Source organism: Gymnodraco acuticeps, unplaced genomic scaffold (genome assembly GCF_902827175.1).
Source record: "Gymnodraco acuticeps unplaced genomic scaffold, fGymAcu1.1, whole genome shotgun sequence".
Taxonomy (NCBI): Eukaryota; Metazoa; Chordata; class Actinopteri; order Perciformes; family Bathydraconidae; genus Gymnodraco; species Gymnodraco acuticeps.
The window spans coordinates 103947-127972 of NW_022991954.1; the positions used below are offsets into that span (position 1 = coordinate 103947).

The window sequence follows — 24026 nt, forward strand, 5'->3', positions numbered from 1 at the left end:
ATCCTGCTTTATGTTGTGTCCAAAGCCCTTTAATAGTGTTTTATTGTCACAGTTTATAGATTATTTATCTCCACAGTCTACTGTATATTTTGAACTTTTGTAATGCTGTTTTAATTCTATTTTGAGATGCTTAAAGGTGGGGTAGGTAATGTTGGAGAAACCAGCTCGAGTGCGCTAGAATTAGAAAATACACAGCCGGAAAAAATCTGCCACTTCCTTACAGAGCCCCTCCTCCAACACACACGAACGCGCACATGACCAATGAGGGCACGAGATAAGTTTGTGCCCAGATGGAAGGCTGACAGGCAGGTAGGCCATCCAGTTACTTTAGCCGGGCCGGCTCAGATGATTGGTTGTGCTTTTTACAGCGCTACGGCTTCCACAGATGACATTTTGTTATGGATTTATTGTCAAAGCATTTAAGATATTCATTGCTATCGGGACGTTAAGAGCATTCCATGGAATATAACAAAAAGTGTTTCTGAAGTGAATTACCTACCCCACCTTTAATTTCTAGTATTTTGTATTTCTATTCTTTAATTTCTACTTATGTTTAATGCCTTGTTTTAGTTTTTATGCTGCTGCAACGCAAACATGTCCCAATTTGGTATCAATAAAGTACCTCTTATCTTATCATCAGATGAAAGTGTGAACACTCTCTACAGATAGATATACTTACTATAGATAATTGGCTTAAAATTGTTAGGGATATTCAAGAGATGGAAAGATTGACCTTCCTGCTAAGATTGGAACAAATATTTGTACTTAGCCAGATGGAAAAAATGGTTGGTGTATCTGCTGGAATAGGACTGGAGGTCGTTGATGTGACCTCCCATCCTCTCATAATTTCACCTCCATACGAGGAGCTGTTTACTCTGACGACATCAATTCAAATGTTGGTGTGCTAAACGAGAACCCACTCTTATTTATTTATTTTAGAATTGTCTCTCTATCCCTGAATACATTGTACATTTTTTTTTGTCTATGTTTTGTAATGAAAAAAGTCTTAAATAAAAACTATGTGTCAAAAAAGTGTGAACACTCTCCTGTATTTGGCAACCAGAGACTGACCCCTGATCTGCCCACTGAGATGGATTCGCTCTCTGAGTCGTTCTGCCGGCTGCTCTAACTACAGGTAGAGTAAAGTAAAGTCACCTTGACAGTGAGGCTGCTGCGGACCTACCTGCGGTGGAGGGGAGGTGAGTGAATGATAGACAGGTGAGATTGAACCAGGTGGAGGACAGAGAGGCTCCTGCCAGCATCAGCACCAGGATCAGCTTCAGCATCCCCCGAATGGAGTCTGCAAACCTGAAAACGAGGAATATCAATTTATAAACAGACAGCTATAAGACGGCAAAATAAACGTCTTTTTAGATGAGCATTTCAATCCCGACACCCACTTTTAAAGGTCACCTATTATACTGTTTTTCATCAATATATCACAGGTCTCAGATATATCCAGAGCCTGTCTCCGATTGGCTGAAACACCAATCAGATCATTGCAGCATTACCCATAATCCCCTCTGTTTCAGCCCTGTTTCCAAAGTGCTGATTCGCTGTCTGTTACTTTAGATCAGGGGTTCTCAAAGTTTTGATGAGTGAGGGCTAATTTAGGTACCCAATATTGGATGGAGGGCCGCCCAAGAAAAAACGGAACACAAAATAATTCCAAAACAAATCCTTTCTTTATTGTACTAACCAATTATACATACAGTATACATTAAGATTAATCAAACATTAATTTGTCTCAAAAGTGCCTTGCAAACACACACACACAGAGAGAGAGAGAGAGAGTATTGTGCTGGAGTGAGTGATATGCTGTGGATTTCCTGTCTAATGTGATTGGTATCATAATGGCGTTTGATGTTATACTCCTTGAGCATTACATTCATCTGCTTGCAGATGAGGCATATCACTTTATCCGACCCCTGAGGTAAAACGAAGTAAGCGTTGCTCTATTTCTCCTGGAACTTCCTTTTCTCCTCACTGTACACAACGAAAACTTCCAACAACTTTTGTTGCGAAGGACTGATGGTTTGGGCCACGGGCTGTTCACGTGAACACAATGCCGCCTTTGGGACATGCTTCCAGTGCGGACTTTTGTGTGCGTTCATATACTTAACCACACACGCAAACACGCACACGCAAATAACCACAATCACACACACGCCTTTTTACATACCTATGTATAGGCTACAAACAAACACACATACATTTTGTGTACATATCTTGCCATTCACCTCCTATTTACAATAAACATCATTTGGAGTATACATCTTCTCTGGCATTGTAATCAGATGCAAAGCGGCTTCTCATATAATTTCTTACCAGTCAACTAGTGACTCATCCAAAACAACTTTCGACTTTTGATCTAGCAAAAATGACAGTGTAGCATTTCCCTCCGAATAATGGTCGTAGGCTTTACTTTACTGATGAATCAGAATTTATTTGTAACTCCAGACCCAACGTAAGAGCTTGTGGCCTCTTCTGCCGTTACAAAGAAGACACTACTTTATCCGTCAAGTTGTCTCCAATGCCACCACAACTTCCTGTCAAACACGTTATCTCGCCTTCAAAATAAAAGCATGCAAACGAAACAGGAAGTTAACCTAAATTACTAGATACGAACCATGGAGGATTAAAATATAACGCATGCATTTCAGCGTGTCACATTAACTATCGCGGGCCGCCAGAAACATTTCCCAGGGCCGCCATTGGCCCGCGGGCCGCACTTTGAGAACCCCTGCTTTAGATGAAAATAAGGAGCCCCTCCCCACGCCCCTCTGAGAGACGTTTGGTTACAAAGAACTCAATGGTGCTCTAGGAGGAGATTCAGGTGATAAGAGGGGGGGAGGGGGGGTTACCTTGGACACATGTTGATGTAGAAGAGACATGAAGAAGAGGGGACACATGTTGATGTAGAAGAGACATGAAGAAGAGGGGACACATGTTGATGTAGAAGAGACATGAAGAAGAGGGGACACATGTTGATGAAGAAGAGACATGAAGAAGAGGGGACACATGTTGATGTAGAAGAGACATGAAGAAGAGGGGACACATGTTGATGTAGAAGAGACATGGAGAAGAGGGGACACATGTTGATGTAGAAGAGACATGAAGAAGAGGGGACACATGTTGATGTAGAAGAGACATGAAGAAGAGGGGACACATGTTGATGTAGAAGAGACATGAAGAAGAGGGGACACATGTTGATGTAGAAGAGACATGAAGAAGAGGATTTTCCATAATAGGTGACCTTTAATGTAATGTGACGTGTGCCTTGTTGTTAAAGCACTTTGAGCTGCACCTGGTGTATTGAAAGTGCTTTACAAATAAAAGCTTTATTATCATAATGATAAAGAAATAAAACACAACATATTGAAGATACTGATCCTGAAACACAAAGTGAGACGAGCCAGCAGCTTCAGAAACAAAAGGCGTCTCCTCATTTCTAAACGTCTGCTTTCTCTGTGTCCTAATCTGTTACTGGAGACATGCATTGTTTTGCAGAAAAGCCAGATCATTCCCTGACTCCCACTTGTTCCTGGATGCCTCAGTTGTACTTGTCATCACACGAGCAGGGACACTTCTCCGACTGTTGATTTAATTAGTTTCAGCAGCTAAGCAGGCAGGCCTTGAGAGGCACATTGTAAGATATCGTTGAAGACAAGCCACTGGGCCATTCCCAAACTGTCTCTTTGGAGCACTGCGGTTTCTCTTTGTAGCCTTTCCTAAACCTTCAGAGTTCATTAACTCCTCTCTGCTCCTCTGGGTATGCATAGGTACGCTCGTGAAAGATTAGATGAAGCTACACACGCCCCAAAGCAAAAGGAAGACACTAATTACTTTTGTTTTGTTGCTCTCAGACAAGATGCTTGAGAAAGAGAAGGCTGAACTCGACAATTAACTTGAATAAGAAACAAGTGTTGGAAATGGCTTATTAGTTCAGCTAGGTGATGAAAGGTTTGTCAGCATGCTGAGGGCCAGGGGAGGAGGGAAATCATCCTGTGGACGGATAAGGAGAACTTCTCCACTCAGACATTCCACGTTCGCATTTTAAGAAAACATCAATGTCTTCTGGGGTTCAATGGGCCGCCATTTTCTACCTGGGCCGCCATTTTCTACCTGAGCCGCCATTTTCTACCTGAGCCGCCATTTTCTACCATCTACAGGTAACAGAGGATAACATGAGGTATATCGATGTCGGCATAATTCTGTTTTTAAGAACAAGCTGGTTGTAGGGTTAGACAATACTGCTAAGATCTTTCATCCCTGTAAAGGTGATAATATAATCTCCATTACAATATGTATCTTGATATAAGCATGTCTTCATGAATGAACTTTATAGAAATTCTGTATGAGATCACATTGTTTGTGTTTACACCTGCGTGACTAAAAGAGGACTGGCTATTATGCCAGGGGTGTCCACACTTTTTTCACCGAGGACCACATACAGAAACATATATAAAGGGTGGGGTATACTGCCTCATATGCTAAGTTATAAGTTAGCAAAATCAATCAAATGAAGGTAAATTAAGCTTGATACTTGAAAATGCTGTAAGAAACACAACAGCCTACATCACAGCTCTCCAGAGGGTTTACTTTATTGAGTTTGCAGCTCTTAAAACAGAAGCTTCAGATTGATTATAAAAATATTTGAACTAAGATTAGTTTGAAAATGTTTCCACACATGAATACTGTGATACATATGTGTACATAAATATTAAATTAGTACAATATATGACAAGCACAAGTTTAATTTGTGGGCCATATTTCATTATACTATTTGAATTAGCTGAGGGCCGATTCAAAATGAGCTGCGGGCCGCATTTGGCCCCCGTGCCGTAGTTTGGACACCCCTGTATTATGCTTTTGGGGGTTTTCCCTTTCCTGTAGTGTGTTATATAGGTTTTGGTGCATGTAAATGGTCTGTGAAGTCTAAAATCCAAAAGTTTGTCTCCCACACATTCTTTTTGAACATTAAAGCATGCGGACATGTCACAGTAGAGTCACAAGATACTAATATGAGCCAGAAAATGAGCAAAATATGTAATCTTTAAGACATTTTTAACAAGTTCAGGTTTAGTTGTTATTCTCAGTTTAGAACTTATAACTGTGTATCACGATATCCATTGAAAGACGATAAATTATCATGTAGATTTATCTCCCTGCAGTCGCCGTTTGCACAGGAAAAGGCAGTGTAGTCAGATGGCTAAATGTTTGCACACAGAGATGTCTGGTTCCTCTGCCCACAGCTACACCCCTAAAATCTGCATCGCCCATCTGCCGCGGACTGGCTCAACTCTCCGTCCTCCTTTGATGCCAGAGAGGGAGGACACCCTGAACCCAGCCAAACCCTCATCACTCTGCAGAGAATCACACACAACCCCCCCCCCGTATCAATCCCGATCTGAGACTCTGAGCAGGAGAAACAAAAGTAGCTTATTTTCTAAACTAAAACGAGTCCATTTGATCCAGAGTTTTGTTACTGATCGGCAAGATGAGTCAGATGCATGACATGTTTAAATCGGCTGGCTTACAGTAGACGAATAGCAATTTAAATATACTATCATCAATATTTTTCTAAATGTGTACAAACTAAACATGTAAGGTAAGGACAGCAATATGCTGACTATTACTTATTGTCGACATAAAAAAGAACAATCAGGGCAACTAACAAGTTATACCTGTGTAATCAAAGCATTATAAACAGATCCCTATCCCACTATGCTAAAAATATTATAATAAAAACGGTTATTTAAAGGTGGGGTAGGTACTTTTTGAGAAACCAGCTCGAGTGCGCTAGAATTTGAAAATACACAGCCGGAAAAAATCTGCCACTTCCTCACAGAGCCCCTCCTCCAACACACACGAACACGCACATGACCAATGAGGGCACGAGATAAGTTTGTGCCCAGATGGAAGGCTGACAGGCAGGTAGGCCATCCAGTTACTTTAGCCGGCTCAGATGATTGGTCGTGCTTTTCACAGCGCCACGGCTTCCACTGATGATATTTTTTAATGGATTTTTTGTCAAAGCACTTCAGATATTCATTGCTATCAGGATGTTAAGAGCATTCCATGGAATATAACAACAAGTGTATCTCGAGCCGGTTTCTCAAACTTACCTACCCCACGTTTAACCCGGCTTTAGTAGTAAGTGTTAAAAACAACACACGTGTGCTTTAAAACCTTTCAAATATTCACGTCTTTTAATAGAAACAAAGGGGTTTGCCACAAACAGGGAAGGGATTTAAATAATGTGTTGTTGCCTTGTTGTTTCCATAGGATTTGGTCCCAATAAAAGACCCTCCACAGGTTTGCATGGCTCTATGAATGCAGAGCCGTGTCACACTCCTGGATGAGTGACGAGGGCCATGGCATCTGATGAGGTAACGCCTGAATTAAAAGTCCATCTTTTACTCTGCAGGATTTATTGGCCATAAAGATAGCATCATTTAACTCGTGTAGAATCTGATTAAATCTTCCGCCCGCGAGGGAATGATGAATCTTATCTTCAGTGTGATGTTATCAACCGGACCTATCTATGTTTTTAGTGAATTTATGCAGTAAATAACCAAACAGATGAATAATATGAGGAGCAGTAGCAGGGAAAACAAATCAGGCTGATACCAATGTGTTTGTTCACATCTCATCAACCTGGAGGATTGTCCTTTCTGACACCGGGAGAATAACCTGGTTCTGTTTCCCTTCACTCTCTTTTCCCAAGGCGTGTAATGGGAAGATAATGACGTTGCTGGTTAGTTATTCCTTCCCACTACCTCACATCGTGTAAAAAGAAAACATCGTCCAATCAGCTTCTGCCTGACCATTAAACAGCTCCAGGATCAAATGTTTCCATGACGGGTGCCACACCTCGGAGCAACCACTACTAATTGAACCTTCTGCAATAATCTACCCGCAAGACACAAGATATAACGTTTTGCAAGCAGATAGTGTTTATTTTTTGGGCAAAGGGCAAGTGCTAATCCCCCAAGACATAACACTTCCCAAGAGGCCACTTAACAAATGAAACTGCAACACCTGCAGCACAAAAAGCATTTAAAAGGAGGGTAGTTTTCTGCCCCCTGTGGCAAGCTTTGCTCAGCGTTGGTGCGGTGCTTCGCTGAGGGACAGCTAGTGGCATATAATAAGTCACATCCTCACATTAATGTCTTAAAACGCTGCCATTGGGTGAGACAAGGGACGAAAAACTGCTCTCTGCTCAGTTCATTACTGCAATCTAATGGAGCCATATTGCAGCAAATTAATGAAGAAGGAGGAAGAAAACTGCAGATAAGCAGTATTTAATTTTAAGGGAGTAATAAGAGAAGGAATACATTAAATAAACAGTTTAATTTCTTCGGGTATTTTAAGGTATTTCTGTAATCAAAGGACATTCGTCACTGGAGGCTCATCTCAACGGACGACCAATCAAAGACAAGAAGGGAAGAAAGTCATCAGTCCCGTGCCTGATGATAATGAATGAGTCTGCTTCCTGTTGTGAGGGACTGAGAAAAGCACTTAAATCAAGTTCTAGCATTATTATACACATATGGTGTACAATACAAAAGGTGTGTGGTTAAACCATGGATGTATAATAAGAACTGGATACAGCGTGGGAGGCGGGGCCTCGTTCATTCCTATGAGAGTTGCTCATTGGCGCATGAAGACAAAATGGCCCAACTTTTGAGAGAGAGCGAAACGTCATGAAAGTATTCATATAATCATATAATCCGTTTTTATTGTGCATCCATGGGTAAGGGTAAAACTCATGTAGTACTGAACACGTCACATGAACGTGCCGGGCGGCGCTGTCCCGTGGGTTAGATGAGCGTTCATAATGCAGAGGAAAATAACTCTCAGAATAACGTTATTAGCACATTTTACAACTTGAGGACCGAGTGTTTTTAATAAGGGCTATACAAGTGTTCATACTGGGTAGTTTATTTAGTTTAAAAAAAATTATCCACCGATTTACAGACGTCTCTTTCCCAATGTTAGTCAATGGGAAAAAGTGTTTCTGGGCCCAGCGACTGATACGGAAGTGTAGTACCGCTGTTTGGCCACAACAAATATTTTCCTCAGAGTCCGGCGTACTTCCTGGGGGCTTGGGTTAAAGCCCCTGTCACACTGTCCCGAAATTGACACCCGATGGACACACGATAAAGGAAATGTTCAAATTCGGCTCTGATCGTAGCAACATCGGGCCATTCCTGAGGGCATCTTAAGCCATCGTATGACCGCCGGTGGAGTTTCTCAGGCTCCGGCAGCAACTTCGTGAGCGGCACGTTCGTAAGGCAATCGTGAGGGCATCTTGTCAAGTCGTGTCATCTTCGTGTTATCATCGGTGCCATCGGGCATTCGCCTTCACTCTGATCGGGGCGAATGCCCGATGGCACCGATGATAACAAGATGCCCTCACGATGGCCTTACGAAGGGCACAATTGACACACGAATTCAACACGAAAATGAACCTTCTCAAGGTCCTTCTGCAATTTTGCCACCACTCACGAAGATGCTGCCGGAGCCTGAGAAACTCCACCAGCGGTCATACGATGGCTTAAGATGCCCTCACGAATGGCCCGATGTTGCTACGATCACAGCCGAATTTGAACATTTCCTTTATCGTGTGTCCATCGGGTTGTTTTATTGCACAACAAAATCATGTAAACATATTATGTAAATAACCCAATTTGTGTTCTGCGAAACTGAAAAGGATATAATATATTACTTTGAAGGAGAGTTGACAGGAAGTTGTTGTTGCTATGGAAACAACATTACGGAGAAAACGTAATATTTTCTACATAAAAAGACGGATAAAGTAAAGAACAAAGTCTGAAGATATCAGTACAGTATCATAGTACTGTAACACAATTGTTGTTGGTGCTTTCGTTGCAGTTGTATGTCTTAAATGTAATGTAAATGTTGCCTTCGTGTTAGTGTTAATTTCGTTGACTAAATCTATGACGAAATATGTTCGTCAACGACCTTTTTTTCCATGACGAAAACGAGACGATGACGAGACGGCACCGACGGCAGTAAACAATAACTGTAACGAAATCATCATGCAATATCGTTGACGAAAAGTGACGAGACGAAAATGTAGTTCACTAAATAAAAACTATGCCAAAATCTCTCTTTACTTTCGTTGACGAAAAATGAGGAGACGAAATATTATCAAAGATAACGTTACATCTCTGATAGTCAGTTTTTTCTCCCAGCAGTTCCATTTCCGGGGCTGCAGGGCAGCAGCTGTGTGTCTGTGCGGCGGTAGATTTGAATTACACCGGGCAGCGGCACAATATGAACTGTCAAGAAGACTCGGGTCTAACTCATGGTCTAACTAACCTTATTTAACAGAAAATGAAATGGCAACAGGGCTTGGGAGCAGTGGTCGCACTCGCGTTAACCGAATACCCCCCCGCCAGCGCGAGTGATTAATAAATTGTGCACTCGACGGATAATAATGGATTATGACGGAAATGTTACGATCCGTCAAAATGACTGAAAACGAAAAAGTCTAAAGCCACCACTGCTTGGGAGAAAGAAACGATGTGATATTTGGGCCCATTTTCGCTACAATGAGGCGGAGAAAAAAAGCGAATGCATTGTTTCATCAGAAGGGAAGCAATGTGGCCAAAACACAGCTGGTAAAAACACCACAAACCTGACCAGATACTCTCTGCAAAGCTTCTTAATCATTCAACCTGTGTTTTTCATCAAATAAGGACAAGATATAATCTTGTTTATTTATATATACTAAAATGACAAATTATTGGTTTTGGCTAGACTAGTTTGACTGAAATGTTCTATATAATCTGATGACTAAAAAAGACTCAACAGTTTTCATTGACAAAAAGTAGACTAAAATAATTAGTTTTCTTTGACTAAAATATGACTAAAATGCTCAGACTTTTAGTCGACTAAATCTTGACTAAAATGTTTACTGTTTTAGTCGACTAAAATAAGACTAAAATGCTCAGACTTTTAGTCGACTAAAACTTGACTAAATAAAAACAGGATGAAGGTGACTAAATATGACTAAAACTAAAAAGGAAATTTAACACAGGACTAAGACTAAAACTAAATTAAAAAATAGCTGACGAAATTAACACTACTTCGTGTGTGGTTCGGGGCCATCTTCGTGCGAAATTCACAATTCCATATTCGTGTGTCCATCGGGTGTCAATTTCGGGACAGTGTGACAGGGGCTTAAACGGTATTAAAAAACCTTTCAGATTCGGAGATAATAGATAAAATAAGTGCAATAACTGTATTGGAAATGTTCATTATCAAAATAACAGAATGGGATATATGTATAATAATATTCAGAGAGACTTTATAACTCTGAAACCTGAACTAGCTTGATCTAAAAAATAGTTTTTATTAAAGAGTTGTTAAAGTCTTGAACGGTCAATTAGAGTCTGGAAATTAACATTGTAGTGTAGGGGAGAAGAATTATATTGAAAAAACACTATTTCAAAGTTAAAAGTGACATATGTTGGTATTATAATTGTATTATGATGCTATTAAAGGTGGGGTAGGTAATTGTGGAGAAACCAGCTCAAGTGCACTAGAATTTGAAAATACACAACCGGAGAAATTCTGCCACTTCCTTACAGAGCCCCTCCTCCAACACACACGAACGCGCACATGACCAATGAGGGCACGAGATAAGTTTGTGCACAGATGGAAGGCTGACAGGCAGGTAGGCCATCCAGTTACTTTAGCCGGCTCAGATGATTGGTCGTGCTTTTTACAGTACTACTGCTTCCACAGATGACATTTTTTATGGATTTTTTGTCAAAGCACTTCAGATATTCATTGCTATCGGGATGTTAAGAGCATTCCATGGAATATAACAAAAAGTGTATCTCGAGCCGGTTTCTCAAACTTACCTACCCCACCTTCAACTATTTTGATAGATCAATAAAACCTCAAATATATCAATATAATAATAATAACTGTCTATTTGTTTAGCTTAATTTCAAATAACTAGATAAAAGGTTTAATTGTTGAGTACTTTTTAAAAGCAACTTTACACATTTCTTCAAAAATAAATAGACAATAACACTTGAAATACTTAACTAGCAGATATACACAAAGCATAATATTATAACAATTGTATTACATGAAAAGCATGAGTTACATTATACACAAGGTCTGAATAGCAACTAAATTGAAGAATAAAATATGCTTGAAATGTTAAAAATAAGCGTTTCATTATTGAAAGCTGGCATATCTAAATTAATGTATGCAAGCTGTTATTTATTTTTTCTATATCTATGTATTGCTTTGTGTATATCTCTATGTTTCTGTGTACTGGCTGTAAAACTAAATATCCCTCTGGGACAATACATCTAAATCTTGCTCAGAGGTGTCAGCGTTCAGTTTTCCACGTTCAAAACAAACCCTAAAAGAGGATGTTCTACAAACTAAAAGCATGAAAGACGATAACAAAGTAAATAATATTCCTCTCAGTCTTCTTGCAGTACTTAATCAATAGTCAGTGGCAGGAGATCCATAACCTCTGAACAGCACGTAGAGCAAACGACATGACCAATTGTAAAAGCTGGATTTTGTATTTGACTATCAACTGTTGCACCCAAACAGAGCCTAATCAATTCCTCCAGTGACTCAGGGTTTCTGTAATCAACACCAATAATTCAGCGGCTCTGTTTACATACACTTTCATCTCGTGCTGCAAACAGCTTCATTGATTAACAGTGAGAGTTATGGGCTTATTTCCATGATTACAGCTCTTAGAAAACACTGGGCCTGCCTGGAAGTGCTGATTGGGCCTCAGTCTGCGATAAACATATATCCGTCAGAGCGGGGAATGAATCCATTGCTTTGCTGACTCCACAGTCCACACTTTGTCTTAGCGCTGAGGCTCTCTATCCATCAGAGGAGGTGAAGTAGCTGTTGCATTAGCATCTATTCCCTTCACTCTATCACCGCTGCATCACCGCGTATATTAAAAGAGAGGACATGAGATCAGGGGAGCCAGAGAGAGGTCTCAATGCATCCAACAGCTATTATTTATATGATATTTAACCCTTAATAACACCAAGGAGGTTGTTGTTTCATCTTCGTTTGTTTGTCAGAAGATTGAAAATAAGGGTAAGGGCCAGATTCTCGGAAGGGTGTAGCATGGGTCAAGAATGGACCAATTACATTTCAAGCTGATCTGGATAAATAATGTTTTGCTTCCTTAGCATTGTGCTACAGGCCATTTGTGCTGCATTCATATGGTGTGACTTCCCAACTGAAAATGTATAATGAGTCAGAAAACTATTTTTTTGGCTTTTTTTGGCTTTCACAGACTTGCCGTCAAATGTTGGAGAAAAGTCAATGTGGGGTTGATGAATCTCAGCATTAATGTTCTTTAAAATGTCTTCGTAGCTTCCAATTTTGTTTGTTGAAGTCGGAAAAATAACTTCCCAACTTAAAGGTCACCTATCATGCTATTTTTAGGCAATAGCATAGGTCTCAGATATATAAAAAACATGTCTATGAAGTGTTTTGCTCAAAATACCAAACAGATCCCCCATTCTAGCCATGCCTCATATCCCTCTATTTCACTTCCTGTTTCAAAAGTGCTGATTTGGGGATAAAGCTTTAAAAAAAAAAAAAGATTGCTAAAAAATTAAAAAGGAGGGGTCTGAGCTCATGCGGGACCCGGCAGCTACTGTCTAAACTAAATACTGCCGTGATGAAACGCCATATCATGGATTATCAAGGATTCTCTCTGAAACAGTCTGGAGCTCAAAGGCTTTCTCTCTTGCCGGTTATACCACAAGGTGAGTTCCTTTTTACTTCCTGCTTCTTCACACACATGCTCTCCAGTACAGGTTAGCTCTGAGTGTTAGCGATGCTAATGTAAACACCGACCATATTACGTCCAAAACAGTCGGGCATTGTTTCTGATAGCAACGTTTCTGATTGGGCCGTGGGTCCACATTTCAGATATTACGTCATATCGGACGCAAATCTGGATCAGCTCCGTTGTTCCCCGTTTTTAGAGATTTGGGTACGGAGGAAAAGAGAGAGGGTTTTATGTTCTGACGCTGCGTGAGTTCCCTGACACACCGGGGACACATGTTGATGTATAAAAGACATCAAAAAGTGCATTTTGCATGATAGGTCCCCTTTAAAGAAGGTCTGCGTTCTCCAAGGGACAGTGCAGATAGTAATAATATAAACCATACAGCTTTCCTATTGCCAGTGGGGAAACTGAAGTACAATATGTGTGCAGGTCGTGTGTTCAGAGCTAAAATAGTGTGAGGAAAATTCACTAGCTCTTAATCTTGTTGGTGTGGTAACAGAAGCACAGCCAAGGCTTTCAAACAGAAAAAAGGATGGACAAAAAGACACTAGTCTTTTGTGGTATGTCACGCCAGAAGAACCTTTAATTGTACATATATCCCCAGTATTCAACAGCCACACAATGGGATTGTCACATAATCAACTCAGTGAGAAAGCTGCATAAAGGTTACCCCGGTCAGAGGAGTTTGTTGTGGAAGATGGTAAACAACTTGTTTTACAGTAATGGTTTTTTTTTCTAGATAAGGGGTGCACGGTTATATCAGGATAGTAATTGTATAGCACTTCCACATTTAAATAAACAGACTACTGTCTTAAAAATAAGGTCCTTTTTTACCTGAATTTAGTGCATTTTCCTTTGGCCGTTTGTTGTTTCAGACTTTCCTACTCTGGCATACAGACCAAAGTGTTGTCATTTGAAAAGTCAACATTGGATTTTTGTAGTCTTGACTTGCATGGACAATATCACCCTTTTACCGTCTTTTCACTCGAAAAACATCTTCAATGATCATGCCTTGTGACATAATACAGTACAAACAAGTAGCTGTGCAGTTGCTCACCTGGCCATTGCCACTCCAAACACGCATCCTCCGACAGTCGACCAGAAACCAATCCAACCGGCGTCCACCTGTGTGTCAGATAAGAAAAGCAGGAGGGCGGGGAAGAGTGGAAGAAGAAAGGAGAAGAGAAGGTTATTCAGTGTTCAACATGCGTACTGAGACAACACAGCTGGAAAGAAAACAAGAGCAGTCTGTCAATCAGCGGTGAAACTATGAGAACAGCTGTGTAAGTGTGTTGTCCTTTCTTATTCACACCGAGGAAAGCCAACGCATACAATTGGCCTTAATGTCAAGAGAAAGGACGATATGGATAAGGGACCGCAGCAGAATCAATATGAGGTAGAGTGTCGCACATGTGCATACAAACACACACATGGACACACAACCAATCAGTGTGTAGGACCCAGGCGAGAATGTCTTCGAGTGCCAGTGAAGGTGTTTGGTTCCCATCAATCTCCCCGAGGCAATAACTCACATTCAACCAAATCCAACCAGATGGAGGATGAGACGGCGAGGGAGCAGAATCTCAAGTAGGATCTGAAGCATTTTGTTTAATCATGCTCTGCATCGACCTGTCATGAAACTCTATAAGGAAATAGAGAAATGAAAAGTGGACTACCAAAGTTATTAATTGTAAAAATGTCTAGTGGCTTATGGCGCATTTCCACTACAGCACGGAGCGCGGTTTAAGCGTGACGTGCCCGGGCTGTTTTTGGTTGCGTTTCCACTAGGCGTAGTACCGGCTAGTGGGTACTATTTCACAGTTTTTCTGGCTCCATAAAATCGAGGTTCTCAACAACCAGGCTGAGTCGGGCTGAGTATGCTAAACTAGAGAGAGAATCGCTGACAAGGGAGCTACAACTACAACAAGATGAACATATTTAACCGTGATTTAATTGTAATACACGTTTCAAAATGATGCCGAAGTACCAACATACTGATACCGGTTAGTAAAAACCATGAAAAATGTTTCTGTATCGTGCTGCCTGCCCGTATTTTCTGAATGGAGATCGGCTAAGCTAACGTTGTATATGCTCCGACCGTCCACACTCACAACAACGGCCTATACAGACATAAATAAACCAGCGACTGTATTCTCCATGACACAGACAGTCTGTGGTTTGTACTTTTGTCTAGTTTCTGAACTGATATGAGGAGCTGTGAGCTCTGAGTGCTAAGAGCTAACGGCTGATGTTAGTTTTGTGGTTCGCATTGAAGATGACGTCACGGCTCTGCCTACACTGCGTTACTATAGTTACTGCCCCAGCTACTAAACTGTAATGGAAACACAGCATAAAGTGAGCCAGGCCTAACGAGGCCTAGCCGTACTAAGCCGAGCGAGGCCCTGCAGTGGAAATGCGCCATTAGTAAGTGATGAATGTCATTATGTTTTCAGTTTGGCAGCTTGGTGAAGTGAATGGCCAGGAGGAAAAAAAACGATTGATTCACAAACATTTTACCCACAACCTAATTTTACCTGTACTTGCTGCTTATTATCCATGAAGGTTGAGCAGCACCAGTGCCAGGGTTTCTAAGGCGTATAATGTCACGTCAATTTGTGCACCAATTTAGCAAATTGCTTGCCAAGCCATTTCAATTCCTGGATGCAAATGACTGTGTTTGATGTGTGGGTGGTAAGTTAATTAACTGCAGCATTCTTATGCCCCTTTCACACCAGCGCTTTTTCAGCTCCGGCTCGGAGCTGGAGCTGGAGCCTGAAAAGCGCCGGTTTTTCCTGTTCACACCGCAGCGGCGCCGGCTCTTAGCTCCGGAATCGGGTTCACTTCCAGCTCCAAAAAATTGTCGGTCTAGAGGCAAGAGCTTCGGAGCTAAGAGGTGGCGTTGCTTACGTCTCTCTTACGTCGAGGCGTGCAGGAAACTAAACCCACCTCCCCTGAACATGGGTCGACTGTCATGCCTGCCTACAAGCAGAGTGCTTATAAACACACTTTATAAAGTCAGGCAACACTAACCAGGCTTCGTGTGATTCTGTTTATTTGTACCTTACTTTGACCATCCGTTCATTATTATTGATCATTGTGGAGAGAGGCAGACGTGTTGTTTTGTATTATAGCAGCTATCGGATGGAATCAATACATGGGCTGCACAGGTTGTCGTGTCCGACTATCACAAGTAGAATCATAATAAAAATACGCCGGTAAAATGTGCCTGTAGAAAACGGTTTATGCCACAATAGGATAGCAATAGCAAGTAGTCAGTTTAGCTTCGGTTGCTATGCTAACATCACCCATTGTATACCAGAGGAACTTTCATAACAGCGTTGTGATACCAAACAGCGTCAATTCAGACTGACACACATTCACTTAGGCTAAGGGGAACTGGGGATATGTATCAGCTGCTTGTGTGAGTCCGACAGTGAATACTTTAGAGCGGCCGCAGCAGTGTGAGCTAACCGGGAGCTAACGGGAGAATAAACTCCCGTAGAAGAGCAGCCAACACTGCAGCGGTCGGTAAATGCTGCAGAAACACATGAATAAACAATGAACCAGAAACACATGAATAAACAATGAACCACGGCACTCTGGAGAAAAGTATAAGGTTGGAGAAGTCGTTATTCAATTTAATCTGGCTTCGTGTGATTAAAAGCAACACGATCATCGACCCGACGCAGTTCCCCGTTGTTGTTGTTGTGAGCGCCGTAATGCCGTTGGGGAGCAAATCAACGATGTAAACGGTGACGTCATGACGCAGCAGCGGCAGCACCAGTCGGGTGCTGGGCGGTGTGAACAGAGCGGGAGCAGAAAAGGGAAACCGGAGCTGAACCAGAAAAGCTCCCGCTCGGAGCTAGAAAGGGAAAAGCGCTGGTGTGAAAGCCGCATTGTGCCTTGGAACCCTAAAAAGAGGCCAGATTTGAAGCGTAATCATATCTGCTGTATTGCGATTGTGTCAATAAGCTTACAGATGACTGGTGAAGGGAAGCCAGGACTCAATACTCTTGACACGTTAATGTGTTTTTTAGCTATTATGTCTTCCTCTCTCAATGTATTGCTGTGCAGATCAAGCCAATATTCAAATGTCCTTATCTTAAGCTTTGGTTGTTCATGGTATTGTTACACCAACGCACTTCATGTTATCCCAGAAAATGCTCTGAAGTGCTTCATGTGAAGACAGAGGATGCATTGTGAGTAAGTTCGACAGTATTTAAGAAATTCACAAGTGACTTTGTAAGGAATAGGAAAGCAGTGATCAAACTAAAATAAGTTCTGTGGATGCTAAATGGCTTCTTGGGGTTTTCCCTTTCTTGTTATATAGATTTGTGTGCATGTAAATGGTCTGCAAAGGCTACAATCCAGAAGTTCCTATGTAACACTAAGGGCGGGATATCTCTAGGCTGTTGACCAATCAGAGCAGACTGGGCTCTGGTTTCAGACAGAGGGTGAAAAGAGGTGCTGCAGCACAGGCAGTATGAGAAAAATAAAGAGCTTTTTGAACGTTAAAGCATGGAGACATGTAGAGACACTACATACTGATATACACCTGAACATCAGCAGGAGAGGACTCTTTAAAGTAGAGACACTACATACTGATATACACCTGAACATCAGCAGGAGAGGACTCTTTAAAGTAGAGACTCTACATACTGATATATACCTGAACATCAGCAGGAGAGGACTCTTTAAAGTAGAGACTCTACATACTGATATATACCTGAACATCAGCAGGAGAGGACTCTTTAAAGTAGAGACACTACATACTGATATACACCTGAACATCAGCAGGAGAGGACTCTTTAAAGTAGATACACTACATACTGATATACACCTGAACATCAGCAGGAGAGGACTCTTTAAAGTAGAGACACTACACACTGATATACACCTGAACATCAGCAGGAGAGGACTCTTTAAAGTAGAGACACTACATACTGATATACACCTGAACATCAGCAGGAGAGGACTCTTTAAAGTAGAGACACTATATACAGATATACACCTGAACATCAGCAGGAGAGGACTCTTTAAAGTAGAGACACTACATACAGATATACACCTGAACATCAGCAGGAGAGGACTCTTTAAAGTAGAGACACTACATACAGATATACACCTGAACATCAGCAGGAGAGGACTCTTTAAAGTAGAGACACTACATACTGATATACACCTGAACATCAGCAGGAGAGGACTCTTTAAAGTAGAGACACTACATACTGATATACACCTGAATATCAGCAGGAGAGGACTCTTTAAAGTAGAGACACTACATACTGATATACACCTGAACATCAGCAGGAGAGGACTCTTTAAAGTAGAGACACTACATACTGATATACACCTGAACATTTGCGTAAAAGGGCCCCTTTAATTAAGGAAACATTTTAGCACAGCATGGCACCTGTTTCCTGAGTCACACTTGCATTAAATCCCTGTTAACACTATCTTTAACAATCCCAGTTCCAAGTCAAATCTAAACCAACAATTACACACCTGAGTGTTTCTACTTTCACCATCTTTGTTTCTGTTTGTCTGACTTCTGTCCTGGTCTCACCCCAATTCCCACATCCTACTTATCACAGACCCAGTTTTCGCGGACGCCGTCAAAACATAATAACTGCAGGAAAAATGACTGCCTGCATTTGAGAATAATGCACAATCTCAGGTGGAAAATTGAAACAAGGTTGGCAAAGCAATCACTGAGATGTGCTTCTGTCAAAGAAAACTGCTCAATTAAGTTGTTTTTATTTATTTTTCTGGCCAAGTGGCAGCCAATATGTCTGCAGGGCTGAAGTCAATGGGGAAAGGCCTGGAGAAGGGCAGTGTTATTCTCACTTCAACACTATCTGGGTGGAGGTAAACTCTTTCACTTGGGGCAGCAGCTCACTCTGCAACTCCAGAGGGGAATATGAACCTGGCAGAGTCATTTAGCATCGGACTTGTAGCTGCTGTATTTCATCCAAACGACTTTATACTCTGTCACACGACGCCCAGTGCAAGCCAGGCGCCAAGAGGACTAAATCACCGGCGAAAAGCAGAAATGAAAACCTGAAGGCATCACGAGTGCACTCTCTACTCCTCTGCTTTAAACTACGGATGATTCACATGAAAATCAAAAACAGCATTGACAAAAAGGTTCAGCCAAAAGCTCGACTTCCTGCCAAGTATAAAAACACAGCTCTCACTCATATAGATTGCATTCAACAGGGAGCACTCGTCCATTTGTTATTTAAAAAACACAGCAAATATAAAATTCACATTGCCTGAATATTAAGTATGAACATCGAGGCACAATCCCTGACCTCTGCTTTAAGAAGTTTCAAGCAAGGTCACTCCTTTGAAGTACCATGTCAACATCAAGTATCATCAAATATAATCTTTCCTCACCTAGTGTCCTTCCCAGGTGTTTGCCTTGCCCCTTTTAAAAGTTGATTTGGGGGTATAGCTTTAGGCTCTGACATCCACCAATGGTTGCATTCCTCTCACGCTTGCTTTAGAACACAGCTTGATACACCCTGTTCCCTACATTTGCATTTTCCTGACATTTTGAAGACAGAGACAGTATGTTGACTCGACCCAAGGCTTCAAACTGTCTCTTTAGGGATCTTATGGGTCTTGTTACAGATCATGAATCCATGTTGAACTCTCACAGTAATGTTTTGCTTGTTTCTAAAAGTAAATGTATACTCATACAGGACTTGAATTTATGAAGACAGACACATTGAAACTAGCTGAAAATCAATGACCACGTAAGAAAGTCCAATAAGTAGTCACGCTCAACTTTTAAAATGTTCAGCACCACCCAAAACCTAAACCTAGCTTCAGTAAGATCACAAGCTTATCTCCTACTGTTTCTCTTCCATCTGATCTTTGCCTCTTCCTCTCTGACTTTCATCAACTGAACCAATCTTTGCAAGAAGTTAAACACCCCAGGTGCATATTTAACAGTCTTGAAACATCAGCATTGTGATGAAATTCGTTGAGCAGTGAACTGGAACACAAGAAGTACACTATTTAATTTAGTCTTAATGTACAAGGAGCTTGGGTCATAAGATTTTCATTGCCATTTCTACACTGTAGCTTATGTGCATTAGGGCTGTACCCGAATATCCGAATATTCGGTCGTTGGCCTAGTATTCGGTTTTCAATTTCGTCATTCGTTTTTTTTTTTTTTTAACCCTAACCCAAATTGAATTGATTGGAATCTCCAATATCAACGTAAGAGCTTGTGCCTCTTAGGGGGGTGCTAACACTTAACCATAAACTTTATCGTTTGCTTTCTCCGTCTTTCTATGTAGGCTAGATATTACTTTTCTCCGTCACGTTGTTTCCATAGCAACAAGAACTTCCTGTCAACAGCGCTAACTCTCCTTCAAAAGCATGTCCATACAAAATAGGAAGCCAAGACAAATGACACTTAAAACAACTGCAACGAAAGTAACAAACACAATGCTGCTCCTAACACTAGGATGGGTAAAATGCAGAGAAACCGTTTAGTTACTAGTACCTGTACTATGTAATGACAATAAAAGTAAAAAATAAATAAAACATGAATCCCTTCAATAAACCGAAAAAACACCTGTCGAAACCCCCCCCCCCCCATTCTCTTACAAAAACACACTATTAAGTAGTAGAAGTTCTGAGTAGTTGCTCTGGCTCAGTAATCCCGTTGATTCCTGTTTTGTGTCCTTTAAGAGACAGATCTCAAATACCACATATTCAAATAAAATACAATTATGTTATTATGGTTGGTTTAATAACAGCTTCCAAGTTATTGAGACATTGGAAAATAGACAAGTGTCCAGATTAGAGGTGGGTCAATGCAATGGTTGAGATTGTATAATGCTATGTTTCTAGTTTGAAGGAGATTAAAATGATGACACCTTGGGAATGTTTCTGGACACACATAAAAGCCGATAAATACTTTTTCGTTTTAAAGTTATTAGTGTGCTCACTTTCGCTGATCGGAGTAATGATCATTCTGTCCTTAATTGTAATTTGTACCACTTTGTGCAGCCCTACTACACACAAAGAACAGCATTGTAAGCAGGACAATGTATAACTTAATATACATTGCAAAATAAAGTAGAACCAGGGTATACACACCAGTTTGTGAGAACACCTGCATGTAACCACCAATTTGCAGCAAAATGAACAAATTATTGGAAAGCACGAGGAACAAAGTATGAAATTGCTATTTTGCCATCACTGCATTGTGCCCTGAGGCTTTTGCCGCATACTTTTAATTAACCAGAGAAACAGTCAGTCACATTTTTCAAGGCTGAGGAAAAAAGATAATAGAACGAGGGAACAGAGCAAAAACAAAAATAATTGTGCAACTAAAATGCATGGAGGTTTGGAGACAGAAGGAGGCAAAAATATAAACGTACCATCTTTTGTTTGTCTAAAGTGCTTATTTATCTCCCTGGATCACATCTTTCTGTTATGATTTCGGATCTGCCTGAAGCTTACAGAAGATAGCAAACAAGTGATTTGGGTCTGCGGGTTCATAATGGGCTTAAAGGGGCCATATTCAGCTCTTTTTCAGGTTCATATTAGTATGTAGAGTCTCCACTTTAAAGAGTCCTCTCCTGCTGATGTCCAGGTGTATATCAGTATGAAGAGTCTCCACTTTAAAGAGTCCTCTCCTGCTGATGTTCAGGTGTATATCAGTTTGTAGTGTCTCTACTTTAAAAAGTCCTCTCCTGCTGATGTTCAGGTGTATATCAGTATGTAGTGTCTCTACTTTAAAGAGTCCTCTCCTGCTGATGTTCAGGTGTATATCAGTATGTAGTGTCTCTACTTTAAAGAGTCCTCTCCTGCTGATGTTCAGGTGTATATCAGTATGTAGTGTCTCTACTTTAAAGAGTCCTCTCCTGCTGATGTTCAGGTGTATATCAGTATGTAGTGTCTCTACTTTAAAGAGTCCTCTCCTGCTGATGTTCAGGTGTATATCAGTATGTAGTGTCTCTACTTTAAAGAGTCCTCTCCTGCTGATGTCCAGGTGTATATCAGTATGTAGTGTCTCTACTTTAAAGAGTCCTCTCCTGCTGATGTTCAGGTGTATATCAGTATGTAGTGTCTCTACTTTAAAGAGTCCTCTCCTGCTGATGTTCAGGTGTATATCAGTATGTAAAAAAAGCTTGATAGAACACCTTTAACCTGTAAGACAGTGGTTCTCAAATGGGGGTACGCAGACCCCTAGGGGTACGTTGGAGTACTGCAGGGGGTACTTGAGATTTATTTTATGTTAATGAAAAAAACAACATAAGTAATGCATTTAAACAAACTGCTAATAGTAGATTAACTACTTTATTCAAAGGTTTACAGAAACTCTGGATAATAAAATGGGAAAAATAAACGGGGTGCTCTCTTTTCCTCTCCCTCTCCTGACAGCCCGTCAGTCTCGTGCAGCTCGCTGAACCTGTAATGAGTGACCCGACAGTAAAGAATACATACGATATGTATAACTAGTATAGCTAGTTCCAGAGTAGATAAACTAGCTAAGTGTGTTAGGTCTAACTCTTAGTGTATTTAATTTTGCTCCACTCAACGGTCCGTCACAGCGGCGGAGCTGTGATCATGCAGAGCTGCGTGTTCTCCGTCAGCAGCAGCTGATCTGATCTCTGATCTCTCTCTCGCGTCGGGTTAGACTTCACTCGCGTCTATGTCCAAATCTATCAGATCTAGCTAGTTCTAGCTAATTATATGACTGCCTGCTTATCAAAGGACACCTAAACAATAAGCGTTGCTTGGCAACGGCGTGTGGCCGCAAGTATAGCAGCATTATGCATATGTTTAATGAGGGGTCAAAATCCCATGCTCATAAAATGCTCATACAGTATATATATATATTTTTTCCACGCCCCAAAATAAATAAATAAATAGATATACCAATTTTAGGAAAAGTAAAGAAGTTTGAGCAGTGTGAGTTTTATATGAACAGAGTTACACATACTTCAAAACGCCAAGTGTAATAACTGCAGTTTGCCTCGCTGTCAGAATGACAAAGATCCTCAGTGAAGCTCGAGCCCATGGTTCTCACTACATTGTACAACTTATTAAAAAGATCAGTTCAATGCAATTAATGTCGTCTTAGTGTTATTGCATGATGTTAAAATTGGTTTGCCAGGAAATTAGAGATGGATTGTAAACAATTTAAGTGTTTCTCAGTTACAAGGTTGTTGCTTTAATAAATGATGGTGCAGCACTGTAGGCCTACTGTACCTCTTTATATAGGCATTTTTTCCTTAACAAATTGTTTTTGCGCTGATCAGGGGGTACTTGGCTGAATCTTTTTTTCAAAGGGGGTACATTATTGAAAAAAGTTTGAGAACCACTGCTGTAAGATATGGCCATACTTTTGCTTAAAACATTAATAGAAACATTTTCAATAATTTTTAAATGCTGCCTCTCATTTCTTTAGAGCATGTGGCTGTTCAGCATTTGCTTTACCTCAGTTTAACTTTAAAAAAGAACATCTCCACGCCTTCAGAACATTTGTTAGAAATCTTTTGCTGCTTTAGTCCTCCTCCTCCTCCTCCACCTCCTCCTATGTTTAGAAACACATCCATCCTGTTTTATTTTTAAGCTCAAAGTGTTCTACCCCGGGGATATCCTGTAACTCACCTTATTATTTATAACACACTTTCTTCTTAACTAGCACAAAATCTTTCAAGAACAAATGAAATCTAAGAACAAGTTGGCATGCGCGTGTCCTCGCTCAGGTATGAAGATGGAGGTGTGATCTCCTCTCCTGCCTGATGCAGCCTTTATCTTCTGACACTCTGCTTTGTCGAGACCAGGGAGATGTAAAAGTATATGGAGCTTTTTCTCTAACCTGAACCACACTCTACTTGTCTAGCCACATGCTCTAAATAAATGAGAGGCAGCATTTAGAAAATATTGAAAATGTTTCTATTAATGTTTTTAAACTAAATTTCTTACAGGTTAAAGGTGTTCTATCAAGCTTTTTTGGGTCTTCCCTTTCCTTTAGACATCACTATGTAACACTCGCGTTTCTATTGGCTAGCGCTCCAACACATCGTACGTGATAGACTAAGGGGCGGGACATCTCTAAGCGGTTGACCAATAACAACAGAGCTAACCTTTCAGAGCAGACTGGGCTGTGGTTTCAGACAGAGGGTGCAAAGAGGTGCTAAAGCACAGACAGTATGAGAAA

General features: G+C 40.8%; 1 protein-coding gene across 1 annotated transcript in view; it reads right to left on the reverse strand.

Moving 5' to 3' along the window:
- slc49a4 (solute carrier family 49 member 4) overlaps window positions 1–24026 on the reverse strand; it is a 65979-nt gene that overhangs the window by 22084 nt on the left and 19869 nt on the right. Inside the window, exons 4-5 of the mRNA XM_034200647.1 lie at window positions 13890–13957; window positions 1184–1308 (exon numbers count right to left, since the gene is read on the reverse strand). Coding sequence (XP_034056538.1) covers window positions 1184–1308; window positions 13890–13957 — 193 coding nt within the window. The remainder of the gene's footprint in view (window positions 1–1183; window positions 1309–13889; window positions 13958–24026) is intronic.